Below are 12,577 nucleotides of genomic sequence, written 5' to 3' on the forward strand. Positions count from 1 at the left end.
ACTCTGCCACCTCCAAACACACATCCCCAGACGCCTCCCTGTCAACCACACAAGTGCTCTCATGCTTAGGGGAACATGTACGGTAAGTCAGAAAGACTCATCTTGCTTCCTTGCCCGCTGAACAGCTGTGTGGTTGACACCGCACCGTGATTAACAATGTTAGGACTTCACAGCAAACACCAGTGGAAAGCAGATTCCTGCCAGATTTTACAGGCTGATGAGAATATAAAATATAAGGGAAAAACCCCACAAAAATTGAACCCGTGTGGTATTTGTCCACCACTGTAAGGTTCTAGAAACATTCTGTAGTAGACCTTACAAAAGATTCCTTAATATACTTTTTTTTGGTAAAATTATTTATTGATTATAAAATCAATATGTATATAAGTACACTATAGCTGTCTTCAGACACACCAGAAGAGGGCATCATATCTGATTACAGATGGTCATGAGCCACCATGTGGTTGCTGGGAGTTGAACTCAGGTCCTCTGGAAGAGCAGTCAGTGTTCTCAACCACTGAGCCATCTCTCCAGCCCCCTTAATATACTTTTAATCTCAGCATTGAAAGCTCTGAGTTCAAAGCTAGCCTGGTCTATACAGTGAGTTCCAGAATAGCTAAGGCTACACAGAGATCCTGTCTCAAACAACAACAAGAAAAACAAACAAGGGGTTGGGGATTTAGCTCAGTGGTAGAGCGCTTGCCTAGCAAGTGCAAGGCCCTGGGTTCAGTCCCCAGCTCCGAAAAAAAGAAAACAAACAAACAAACAAACAAAAAACAACCAAACTCCCACAAGGAAAAATTAATATTAGTTTATTACTTTACAAACTGTGGTGTGGACGTGGATGCACGTGTGCCACGGTGGGTGCCCTGAGGAGGCTAGGGGAGCCTTCAGGAGTCAGCTCCCTCTCCCATCTGGGTCCTGGCTTGGAACTTAAGATTGTCAGGTTTGCAGTTACAGTCATTTTGATGGCCCTGCAAATGATTTTTTTAAGATTTATTTATTTTTTTATACTTAAGTACACTGTAGCTGTCTTCAGACACACCAGAAGAGGGCATCAGATCCCATTACAGATGGTTGTGAGCCACCATGTGGTTGTTGGGAATTGAACTCAGGACCTCTGGAAGAGCAGTCAGTGTTCTTAACCGCTGAGCTATCTCTCCAGCCCATCCCACAAATGATTCTTAATATAAGAGATGTCAGGTGTTAGGGTCTTTTTATAATAATATGTAATCTCAGAATTTATGCAGGCCAGAAAGTTTACGCACCAAAATAATTTACAAGCCAAACCTTTAAGAAATGGATAGAGAATTTTCAAGAGAAGCATTTAAGAAATGTTCAAAGTCCTTAGTCATCAGAGAAATGCAAATCAAAACAACTCTGAGGTTCCATATACACCCATCAGAATGGCTAAGATCAAAAAATCAAGAAGTAACACAGGCTGTCGAGGATGTGGAACAAGAGAAACACTGCTACGGCTGGTGAGAGTGCAAACTTGTACAGCCACTTTGGAAATCAATTTGATGTTTTTTCGGAAAATTGGGAATGGTTCTACTTTGAGACCCAGCTGTACCACTCCTGGGCATAGACCCCGAAGACGCTCTGCCATCCCACAAGGACACTTGCTCAACTGTGCTCATAGGAGCTCTATTCGTAACAGTCAGAAACTGGAAACAGCGTAAATGTCCCTGAATGGATAAGGGAGTGTATGTAGCACAGCGCTACAGTGGAATGCTGTTCGGCTATTAAAAACAAAGACATCGTGAATTTTGCAGGCAAATGGATGGATCTTGAGAATACCATCCTGAGTGAGGTAGCTCCGTCCAGAGAGAACATGCGTCACTTATAAGTGGACATTAGCCACGAAGTACAGGATGCCCACGATACACCCCACAGACACAGTGAGGCTAAGCAAGGAAGGCACAAGCGAGGATGCTAGAACCTCACTTAGAAGGGGGGATAAAATGGTCATAGGAGGCAGAGGGAGGGAGGCAACTGGGTTGGAGAGGGGATGGGAAGTGGACGAGAGGTTCAGGATCAGGTGTAGGGAGGGGCAGGAGAAATGGCCGAATGGCCATGAAAATGAGTGGAAATGTGCAACTGAGAGGAGTGGGAAAGATGGGGGTCTGCAGGATGAGGCAGAGACCTGGGATAGGGTAGATACCCAACAATCAGTGGGGCTGACCTTAGCTATGACCACAGTATTGGGATATGGAATCTGAAGAGGCCACTTCCTGTAGCCAAGCAGGAACCCCAGTGGAGCGATAGGGACACCAAACCACCCACAAAGCTTTCCACCCAACATTTATCCTGTCTACAAGAAATGCAGGCACAGGGGAGGGAGCTGAGGCTGAGGGAATGGCCAGCCAATAGCCCAACTTGAGACCCATCCCATGGGCAAGCACCGATCTCTGACACTGTTGATGATATTCTGTGCTTGCAGACAGGAGTCTAGCATGGCTGTCCTCTGAGAGGCTCCACCCAGCACCTGACTCAGACAGACGCAGACACCGACAGCTGGGAACTCGTAGGAAGAGCAGAAGGAAGGACTGTGGCTCTTGAAAGAGACAGGAACTCCACAGGACGACCAACAGAATTAACTAACCTGGACCCTTGGGGCTCTGAGAAACTGAACCGCCAACCAGAGCGTACACGGGCTGGGCCTAGGCCTTCCCACACGTACGCAGCAGATGTGCAGCTTGGTCTTCGTGTGTGTCACAAACAACTGGAGGGGGGCTATCCCCAAAGCTGTTGCCTGTCTGTGGGACATGTTTTTCAGGCTGGGCTGCCTTGTCTGGCCTCAGTGGGAGAGGATGCGCCTAGCCTTGCAAGAGACTGGATGTGCCAGGGTGGGAGGTATAGGCAGGGAGGCCCCCATACGCTCAGAGAAGAGGAAGGGGGAGTAGGGGGAAGAATTGTGGGAGGGGGTGACCAAGAGGGAGGCAATGAGTGGGATGTAAAGTGAATAAGTAAAAAAAAAGTAAAAGAAATCTGTATTTATGAAAACCATACAATTTAGTCAGGAGATAGAAGACATTTATTTTATAACAAAATACATAAAGCCACATATAAAGTATATGACGATTTGTACTTTATATGTTGATTATACTGAAATTTGTTAATTTAACATTAGTTAAAACAAACATTAAGTTATGTATATTTGAAAATATCAAGTACATGATTAAAATGAACCTTTCTCCCCAACAAACATAGCACTTCAGGAGTCCATGATAACACAGGCCCACTCCAGCGGAGAGCCAGAGGCCTGGCTGGGGGTGCAGTGAGGACGGAGGGGCCCAGCTGGGTTAGGCGCTAGCTCTCTTCAACCCCAAACACTAGGCCTTCATCTTTTGATTCTTGGGCCATTCTTGTGCTTCCTTTTTAGTCTGAAAAAGAAAAAAAAAGAGTTTATTAAATAATGTGAATCCAAGGAAGAGGTGATGCAGAGGACTGCACTCCGACCTGGGGTATCTTGTGTAAGTCAGACAAAAGCCAAGTCTCCTTGATTCCTGCAACTGCCACATGTCTGGGCCACAGCACTTTCAGGTTAGGGGCGCGGAGTCCTTTATACGAAATGAGCTCCTACTTAGTTGACGCAGGGTCTCTTCATGTTTTTCCCTTTGGGCGATAGGGCAGCAGGCAATTCATGGCCACCTCAGCCAGCCCAGCCCCTGGCTTCCCTGCTCCTTGCCTTAAGCCCAGGCACAACTGACAGGAATAGTGAGAGACCTGAGAGTGGGAGGAGCTGCACATTGTGCTGCTGCTTCTGAGTCCTCTAATGGTTCTGGAGTTGGATGGGGACCGAGGTCATCTCTGTTGAGACTGGGTGATTATGGGGCTGACTGGCAAGGAGACCTCACAGCTTACAGGCCTGCACAAGCTCCCGCCTCACCAGGACAGTTAACAACCATTTCAGGGAGGAGCCACTGTCCAGGTGCACCAAGGCCCTGGCTGGCTTTCAACTCATTGAGCCAAAGATGATCTTGAATTCCCGATCTTGCATCAATTTCCTGAGTGCTGGGATTACTGGGAACACGTGTCAGTCCTTCCAATCTGATTTCCGTTCTTTAGACTTTGCTTAGGCCAGGTTTTAGTACACAGCAAAACCAAAGGGCAGGTATGGAAATGGCCTCCATTGCAACACATGCTGGTCTTGAACTCTAGCCAAAGATGGCATCAAACGTCTGATCCTACCTCCATCTCCTCGATGTTCAGATTATCCTCATGAACTACTGTGCTCTGTTTATGCAATGCTCGAGCCCAGACTTCTTGAGTGGTGGGCAAGCACTGCCCCAGTGAGCTGCCTCCTCTCCGTACCCACAGCCTTCACCACAGAGGCACAGCGACTGTTGGAGTCACTGCTGACACCGACTGTTCGTCTTGGGGCGCTTATCTAAGGACATGCATGTGTCACTACAGTGTTATACAGAATACTTTCAGTGCCCATAAGACGTGCTCATGGGAGAGAATGGTGGATGTTTTTCTTATGTTTCTGGCTAGTTTTTGGTACTTAGCATTACTAGGACTGGCTGTGTAAAGCAGGTAGTGAATTCTTTACCTCCCTTATTTCTTCCTTTGGGACTAGGTCTCATATATTCCCGACTGGCTTTAAACTAGCAAGCCCCAAGTGGCCCCGAACTTCTGATATATCTGTCTCCATTTCCTGTTGCTGAAAGTGTGGCTTGCTCTCCCTTATCCCATTTATATGGAACCCAGGGCTTCCTCTTACTAAGTCTATCAGTGAGTTATACTCCTAACCCCAATCTGGGAATTGTTTCTAATTTTTGAAAGAGATGATAGAGAACTGGTATAAATTTATCAGTTAAATCATTTTTTTTTAAGGCAGACTTTCTCTATATAGTCTTGGCTGTCCTGGAACTTACTCTATAGACCAGGCTGGTGTTGCACTCAGATATCCATCCACATGCTTCTGTCTCCCAATGCTGGGCTTAAAGGTGTGAGCTACCACTGCCTGGCCTTATTGTTTTGATAGACAGAAGTCAATTCTCATTTAAAAAGATTTACTTTTATTACTCTCCATCCTTTTGTGTGTGTGTGTGTGTGTGTGTGTGTGTGTGTGTGTGTGTGTATGTGCTCTGGAGTGCAGGTGCTATGGAGGTGAGAGGTATAGGGTCCCCTGGAGCTGGAGTAGAGATGGTTGTGAGGCTCCTGACTAGGGTACTGGGAGCCGACCTTGGTTCTCATGCGGAGCCATCTCTTCTGCTAGCTTCTCTAGGTTTACTAATAGGTAGCAGCGAGGGAGAAGCTGGGTATTGAACTCCCTTCTCTTTTTGTCTGGTTATATTGATAATAGCTAAAGTCAATGACCAGAACACCACAGAACGACTATCATCCTTTACGTCCTTTTGAGTCCTGAGAACAGCTTAGCACAGTTCCTGTCCTGTATTATCACCTGGTTTCCATGTGCTTGTCAGCAGTCAGTTCTCTTGGACTGTGTCATGACCCCTTACGAGGTCTTAATTGTAGCACCAGGCCTCATAGGGTTGCACTCTTGTAGGAGAGTAGATGTCACAATACATAAAAACACTTAAACCTTAAACTAGAACTAGGTCCTCCGCAGTCTCTTTTGTCCTCCTCTCTGCTCTTTTGAGACAAGAGTTTGCGTTAAGATGAGACTGGTCTGTAACTGGTGGTCGTCCTGCCCCAGTGCTCAGTTCAAGGTCACCCCTACTTGAGCAGGCCTGCTCAGGACTTCTTTTGGCGCTCATGGAAGCCTCACAAGGGTTATTGCTACTGAGCTAGACTTTCACACAGGCCATGCAGTCTCAAATTAGCTGTTGTTGGATTGGTCATGCACCCAGCACTTGGAAAGCAGAGGCAGGAAGACCAGGAGCCAACGTGGACACACAGTGAGTTCAAGGCTAGCCTGTGCCACACCAGACCGTATCTTCTTTCCAAAGGAACGGAGAACAATCCATGTAGGGGACGCTGGTTTTGAGATGCCCATCCTCAAACTTCATTTCCTCAGCACTAGGATTACAGCCAAGCCACCAGGCCTGGTTTTATGTGGTGCTGGGCACCGATTCCTGGGCTTCATGCACGCGAGGCCTGTGCCTTACTAACTGAGATACACTCAGCCCCAAGCCTCTACGCTTAACTAAATCATTACAGTTGGTTACTTGAATCATCTACTTAATAAGCTGTGCATTCTCTGTGGGAAGTCATAAAGTGATGCTCAATAAAGGGTGGTTTAATGAACAGACTTATCTCTACTGTTAACTTTTAATCTAAATGTGATCTATATTAATGAGAGTATTTGGCAGCAGGCCTCTATGAAAGACCAAGTTTTGACACTGGATAAAATTGGATATTAATTGGAATCAAAATTTAAATATCCAATTAATATTTCTTAAAAAACTTTTAAAGGTGAAGCAGATTGTTTTGAAACTTTTTCTGATTAGGATTCAAGTCAAGCTTTAAGGATTAAATTTTAAAATAATTTCTGTGTCTTGTTGACATTTAATAAGAATTAGAAAGAACTTAATTTTAAACTTATTTCTTAAAAGCCCCCCCACCCTGATTTTCAAGACAGAGTTTCTCCATGTCGAAAGGGAACCCTGGCTGTCCTGGACTCACTTTGTAGACCAGGCTGCCTGTGACCTCAGAGATCTGCCTGCCTCTGCCTCCCAAGTCCTGTGATCTAAGGCTATGTATTTTTAATTTTATAGCTTTCTATACTTAACAGTGAAGGTGTTTTTACTTGGAATATTGCCATTTAAAAATTCCCCCAAGGCCTAGGTGGTGCTATATTAAATGTTTAATCCCAGAATTTGGGGGGCAGAGGCAGGTGGATCTCTGAGTTTGAGGCTAGCCTGGTATGGAGAGTGTCTCAGGACAGGGCTATACACAGAGAAGCCTGGTCTAGAAAAGAAGGAAACAGGATCTCTCCATGTGCTGAGTAGGATGGCTCATGCCTGTCACCCCAGCACTGAGGCAGGGGTTTTGCTAAAAGTTTGAGGCCAGCCTGTTTTCCACAGTGAGTTTAAGGCTACCCTGAATATAAAATGATACCCTATCGTAAAGCCCCAAACACCAAACCAAAGCAAGCCAAACGGAGCTAACCCCTCCTCAGCACCATGCAGAGCAGGATGGCAAGAGTCTGTTCCCACAGGTCTTGGGCAGGCGATCATCTTCCTTCTAGGCTTTTCAGGAGGCTAGACCTCCTCAACCCTCAGTCTCCTTCCTATTTTGTGTTTCTCTGCAGAATATCCAGTGCTTTCACATCCTATATAGTTTACTACGTGTTTTGCAGGCAGAGTCTCACTATGGAGCCTAGACTTGCCTTGAAGTGGCAAGTCTCCTACCTCTGCCTTCTGAGTGCTGGGATCACAGCACAGCAGGCCCAGCCCTTTACCACACTGGTGCATGCTGGGTTAATGCGCTACCACTGAGCTCCATCCCTGCCTGCATTAGACACATACAGGCTGCATAAGTATAAGGCGTTAGTAGTATGTACTGTCGCAATATGTAACTGTATAATGTTCCCATCAGCGAGAGGCCCTTAATATACTTATGGTGAAAAGAAACTTCAGTCTGTTTTTGTGTCAATTTATAGTTTATCTCTATCTGGAGTGTAAACAGGGGTTTCTAACGCACTGGCCTATACTATTACTCAGCACAAAGGAAATGAAGGGATGTGGCTTTGATCTGTCACAACAGACAGTGTTTGGTTCTCTGTAAGTCTGGGTGTAAGGTTTGAGAGTTGGTACAGTGTTTCTCCTAGGTCATATGAAAGACCATATAGGACCACAGGGCTAGAGCACGGCTGTAACTAAACCAGAAAGTGTAGTTCTTTACCAGGAAGACAATTTACAATTCTAAGCAACAGTCCAAGCAGGGAGGCACAGAAGTGCCACATTCAGTTGTATGAAGGTAAACTCATAGACCCTATGTAGCCCTGGCAGGCGTGAAATTTGCTGCAATCCTCTTGCCTCTGCCTCTAAATTGTTGGCTTAAAAATGTGGGACTACACTGTATCAAAACTCAGTTATCACCCAAAGATATGCATGCTGGGGCCTTCCGTGGGTGAACACTTTTCTTCTGATAGGGTTTTTTGTATAACCTAAGCTGGTCTTGAACTTGTGATCAGGCACTCCTGCTGCAATGACAGGTGTGTATCATCATGTCTGGCTATTGGGAAACGTCTGCCTTTGCTCATATATTAACTATAATGTATGCTGCCTGGAACGACATTAGGATTGAACACATGGTTTCTCATCTACCTAGCATCCTATTCTCACTTGTCTCTACCAAACTGTGAAACAAATGCCAAGTGAATAACGGTGCTTTTGATAGGCTGATTTGACTCATGAGGAAGTCTTCATTTCCAGATAGCTTAGCTAGTGATGTGCTATTACTAGTACATTAGCAAAGCTTTAACTTCTCGAAGTTATACTAGAGTGGATTATGTTTCTAATCTATTACAAACTCTTGATTAGTATGAATGATTAGTATAACATGGAGCACAGATTAACAGGTTCGCCCATGGTCTGTTTGTATACAGTTTAGATACTGAATTAGACATTTTAAAAGAAATAAACAATACAAAAAAATATAAACACAATATAATAGAGACTGAGTGTGGCTTACAAAAGCAAATTATTCACTGTTAGACACTTTAAAAACTTTTCTAACTCTGAACAGACCACGGATAAAATTTTTAGGTATAATAATTCAGATATATAATTATTCTTTATTTTGCTAATTGCATCTTTGGATAAACAATGTTATCTTTTTCATTCTAGTATCCTAACTGTTATTGGTCCTTCAACCCATATAATAGTGCTGTGTGTAACAAAGTCTGATAGTCCTCCTTCAGTTATTAACACGATACATTTTTTAAGTAAGAAGAGTCTGGCCCCCGCCCAAATAGAGTTCCTGGGACCCACTGCCCCTGCCTCTTGAATGCTGGGATGAAGGGCATGCGCCGTCACTGCCTGCCAGAGAGTCCTTATTTTAAATTCACAACTTACATAAGTTCTTTCGGATGAAGCCAATTTCCATTTATTTATGTATGTTACATTACCGAGACATACTTAATGATTATCTTTTATTACTGTGAACACTGCCTTAATTATTATGTGCTTGCACTTGCTTAAGCTAATTATATTTATAATTTTATAGAGAAACAGTACAAATTAATAGAAATACTTTAATTGGTACAATGTTAACAGGTCCCAAAGTAAACTACTCCAAAATTTTTAAGGCACTCAGAGAGCTGCTGTAGAAACCCATGACTAGATTAACTGAGAGCCTACTAGAAGTAATTCATTAGTCCCAGGGGGGTTTTGGAGACGATCAACTGATAAGACAAAAACCTTTGTGTCATCCAGACATAGCCAGCTAAAGCATTAATCTATAACTTGGGGATTCTAACACACTGAAAACGTTTGTTAAAACGAGAAGGAAGAGTGACTGATAAAAGCAGACAAAGTAAGCCTGCTGGATTACTCCTGGCATCCAGCAAAAGAGCTGGAGATTAAGGCTCTATTAGTGTTTAACCAGCACAACTTCTAAGGAGGAGAAAAACTGGGTTTAGTAGACATAATTACTCTGTTTTCCAATGCTACAGGCTAGGACACAGATACAGATTTCTGTGTCTTCACAGGGAGAGCCTAACTTCAAGGAGTTCCAGTTGGTCTAGGCTTATATGGACAAAACATGAGACTGTCTGGATCCTCCACCCCTCACTCCCTCATCCCATGCTCACTCAGAAATTTATTTCAAAGGGTTTAATGCTAAACTATACATGGAGGAGGCTACAGCAGTATATCTGACTACAGGAATGGAGTCGTTCTTTTGAGATAGGGTCTCTCACTGTGTAGTCCAGGACGGCCTGAGGTCTGAACTGAAGAAGGCAGAGAACACGGAAGCGCTCCTGTGACCCAGATGCTGACAACACAGGGGGAGATATCATGCCCAAGGGAGCTGGGCCTTCTGAGCGGGGCACGGGCACTGCTGACTGAGTTTGCAGATGCCACTCGCTCACTTCCCAGAGTTTAGCTCCCTACTGACTATATAATGTGGTCTTAAGAACTAAGAAGACAACCAAGTTGGAGAGAGAGAAGGAGCTGATTCCTTCCCCGACAGCAAGTGTGTGCTGACACCGTAGATGTGGAAAGATGACAGACAAAGGGCCATGGTTAGGTCAGAGGAAGGAAGGAGCGAGTCTGAGGAAGTGCCACTGATGGAGGAGCTCCCAAGCTGCCCTCTACAGGGACTGCTCAGATGAGCTTCTGCCCTCTCTGGCCTACATTACTGCAACAAGTACTCCTGGAGTAGGCTCCTTTGTTTGCAGTAGTCTGAAGCTGTCTGCCATTTTAAATCGGGAAGGTAAAGCCTGGGGGTAGCATGCACGTTCAATCCCAGCACTCTGCAGGCAGAGAGGACCGTGAGTTGGTCAGCCTACCAAAGCCTATCTGTGAGACCTTTCTAACAGCCAAGTAGCTCAGAGTAGAATCCTTGCCGTACACAAGCGAAAGACGGGGTTTCTGTTCCTGGCACAGGAGGAAAAAGGAGGTTATATTACAAAAATCACAAAATATCTTTCATATCACTGATCCTAAGAAGTCAGACCTGCGTGTGTAAAGAGAAGTCTAAGACCACAATTCCTGTGCTCGACTCATTTTTATAAGCATGTAGAGGACTTCATTTTCTTTTGCAAAAGTTCAAGGGCTCGCTAAACTGGAATATAAAAAAAATGTTCTGGTTTTGAGTCCAGTAGGACTGCAAGTGAAACCTCATGTTTTCTCTTGGACAACCATACTGAAGCAGAGTAATTACTAATGGCACTGTAAAGTCTGTCACCTTTTTACTCCTTTTTGTATTATTTGCTGAAATGCATAATTTTCAATTTTCCTAACGTACTTCCTATACACTTCTCCATCCCTTTCTTCAAGACAGGGTTTTAGTACACAGCTCAGCCTGGCCTCCAGTCACTAGTAGATAAGGTTGGCCTTGAACTCCTAAGCATCCTTATTCTGCTACACACACTGTGGGAATACAGGTCTGCTATCCAACACCCCTTTTGTTTTTTGGCTCTCCAGCCCTTTTTAACTTTAATTTTATTTTCACATAGGGTCTCATCAGGTTGACCACACTGGTCTAGAACTTACAATTCTCCTGCCCAAGCCTCCCACATGACTGAGATTACAGGCACATACTGGTTAGTACAGACTGCTTTTATTCTATAGGAGAGACTCCGAATACAACATTCTGTAATGAATGGCAGCAGGTGTTATTGTTCTACCCTTTTTATTCTTATGCAAATTAAAAATGATTTTCTAGGGAAGCCACTCAGTGGGTAAAGTGCTTGCCACACACAAGCACAAGGCCCTGAGTTTGGATTCCTAGAATTTACTACAGTTGGATACAGTGATGCAGGTCTAGAATCCCAGAGTCCTATGCATGAGAAGGAGGTGGAGACTGAAAAAGCCCAGGAAGCTTGAAAACAAGAGACCCAACGCTGTCCTCCAACCCCTTACATGTATGCGGCTCACATGACCCCAGTGAACACGCACAGACATAGCCACATCAAATGCATGCCCAAAACGCAAAAATCATGCAGAATAATTTTCTGAGTCCCTTGTAATTTGTTCCTGTAAGTGGGAGAAGGAAAAATGTAGACTTAGGATAATTTCTAAGCAAGTTCAATATGTTAATTAGAAACATAAAACCCAATTCATGTCTAATGTATACATTTAGGAAATGGATTAATACAGACATTGCTAGACCTTTGCATAACACAATCCAAATTAGTTTAAAGCAAATATGATTGGGAAGAAAAATATATTTAGTGAGAAGCAGAGATTAAAATCCTAACTGTTTTAGCTGTACTTACAAACAGCGTTGGCTTGGGTATAAATACATTCTCTTCATGTTCTCTTGGCATGTTCAAAGGCTTTGATGCCTGGTTTTCTGTCATACTTTTTGATTCCATTTTTGTAAGAAGTAAGTTGTTCTCAGAATGTTTACTACACATATTAATGATGATCTGCTTCATAGCTGCAAATTCCTGTTGATATGTGAAAACAAGAAAACAGTGAGTATGATTTTGGCAAACAGAGTAATGATTGACACAAAAGCGTTACTTTAAATACATGAAATATTTGAATTGTACCAAATATAAGGAAGGTTGTATAAGTAAAACATTATAACAATTATGCATATGATTCTTAAAATAGTATGACATTACTTTTAGCACTACAACTGACTTTTTTGTTTGTTTGTTTTTTTTGTTTTTGAGACAGGCTTTCTCTGTTTAACAGCCTGGGTGTTCTGGAACTCACTCTATAGACTAGGCTGGTCTTGAACTCAGAGATACCCTGCCTCTGCCTCCTAAGTGCTGGGTATAACACAATGACTTTTAATATGCTAGTGGTTTTTCTGCATATTAGAGTCACATGCGGACCTTCAACAAATACCCCGTGATGTGTGTGTGTGTGTGTGTGTGTGTGTGTGTGTGTGTGTGTGCGCCCGTGTGGTGTGTCCCAGGTACAGATGACAGCTATGCAGTGCATCTGGAGCTCTCTTGCAGTGTGGTGCAGATTTCTGTTGA

At 43.8% G+C, this 12,577-nt stretch overlaps 1 protein-coding gene across 6 annotated transcripts in view; it reads right to left on the reverse strand.

Annotated features, from left to right (window-relative positions):
* Window positions 1–3,019: 3,019 nt before the first annotated feature.
* Pibf1 (progesterone immunomodulatory binding factor 1) overlaps window positions 3,020–12,577 on the reverse strand; it is a 167,746-nt gene continuing 158,188 nt past the window's right edge. For 5 of the 6 annotated variants that reach the window (XM_032917804.1, XM_032917805.1, XM_032917803.1 and 2 more), the window contains 2 exons: window positions 11,861–12,034; window positions 3,020–3,386 (listed from right to left, as the gene is read on the reverse strand). In XM_032917804.1, the coding sequence (XP_032773695.1) occupies window positions 3,336–3,386; window positions 11,861–12,034 (225 nt within the window). In that variant the 3' untranslated portion in view covers window positions 3,020–3,335. Of the gene's footprint in view, window positions 3,387–11,860; window positions 12,035–12,577 lie in introns of those variants that run through there. The other variant, XM_032917807.1, reaches the window with a different exon arrangement.

The sequence above is a fragment of the Rattus rattus genome, chromosome 12 (genome assembly GCF_011064425.1).
Source record: "Rattus rattus isolate New Zealand chromosome 12, Rrattus_CSIRO_v1, whole genome shotgun sequence".
Lineage (NCBI taxonomy): Eukaryota > Metazoa > Chordata > Mammalia > Rodentia > Muridae > Rattus > Rattus rattus.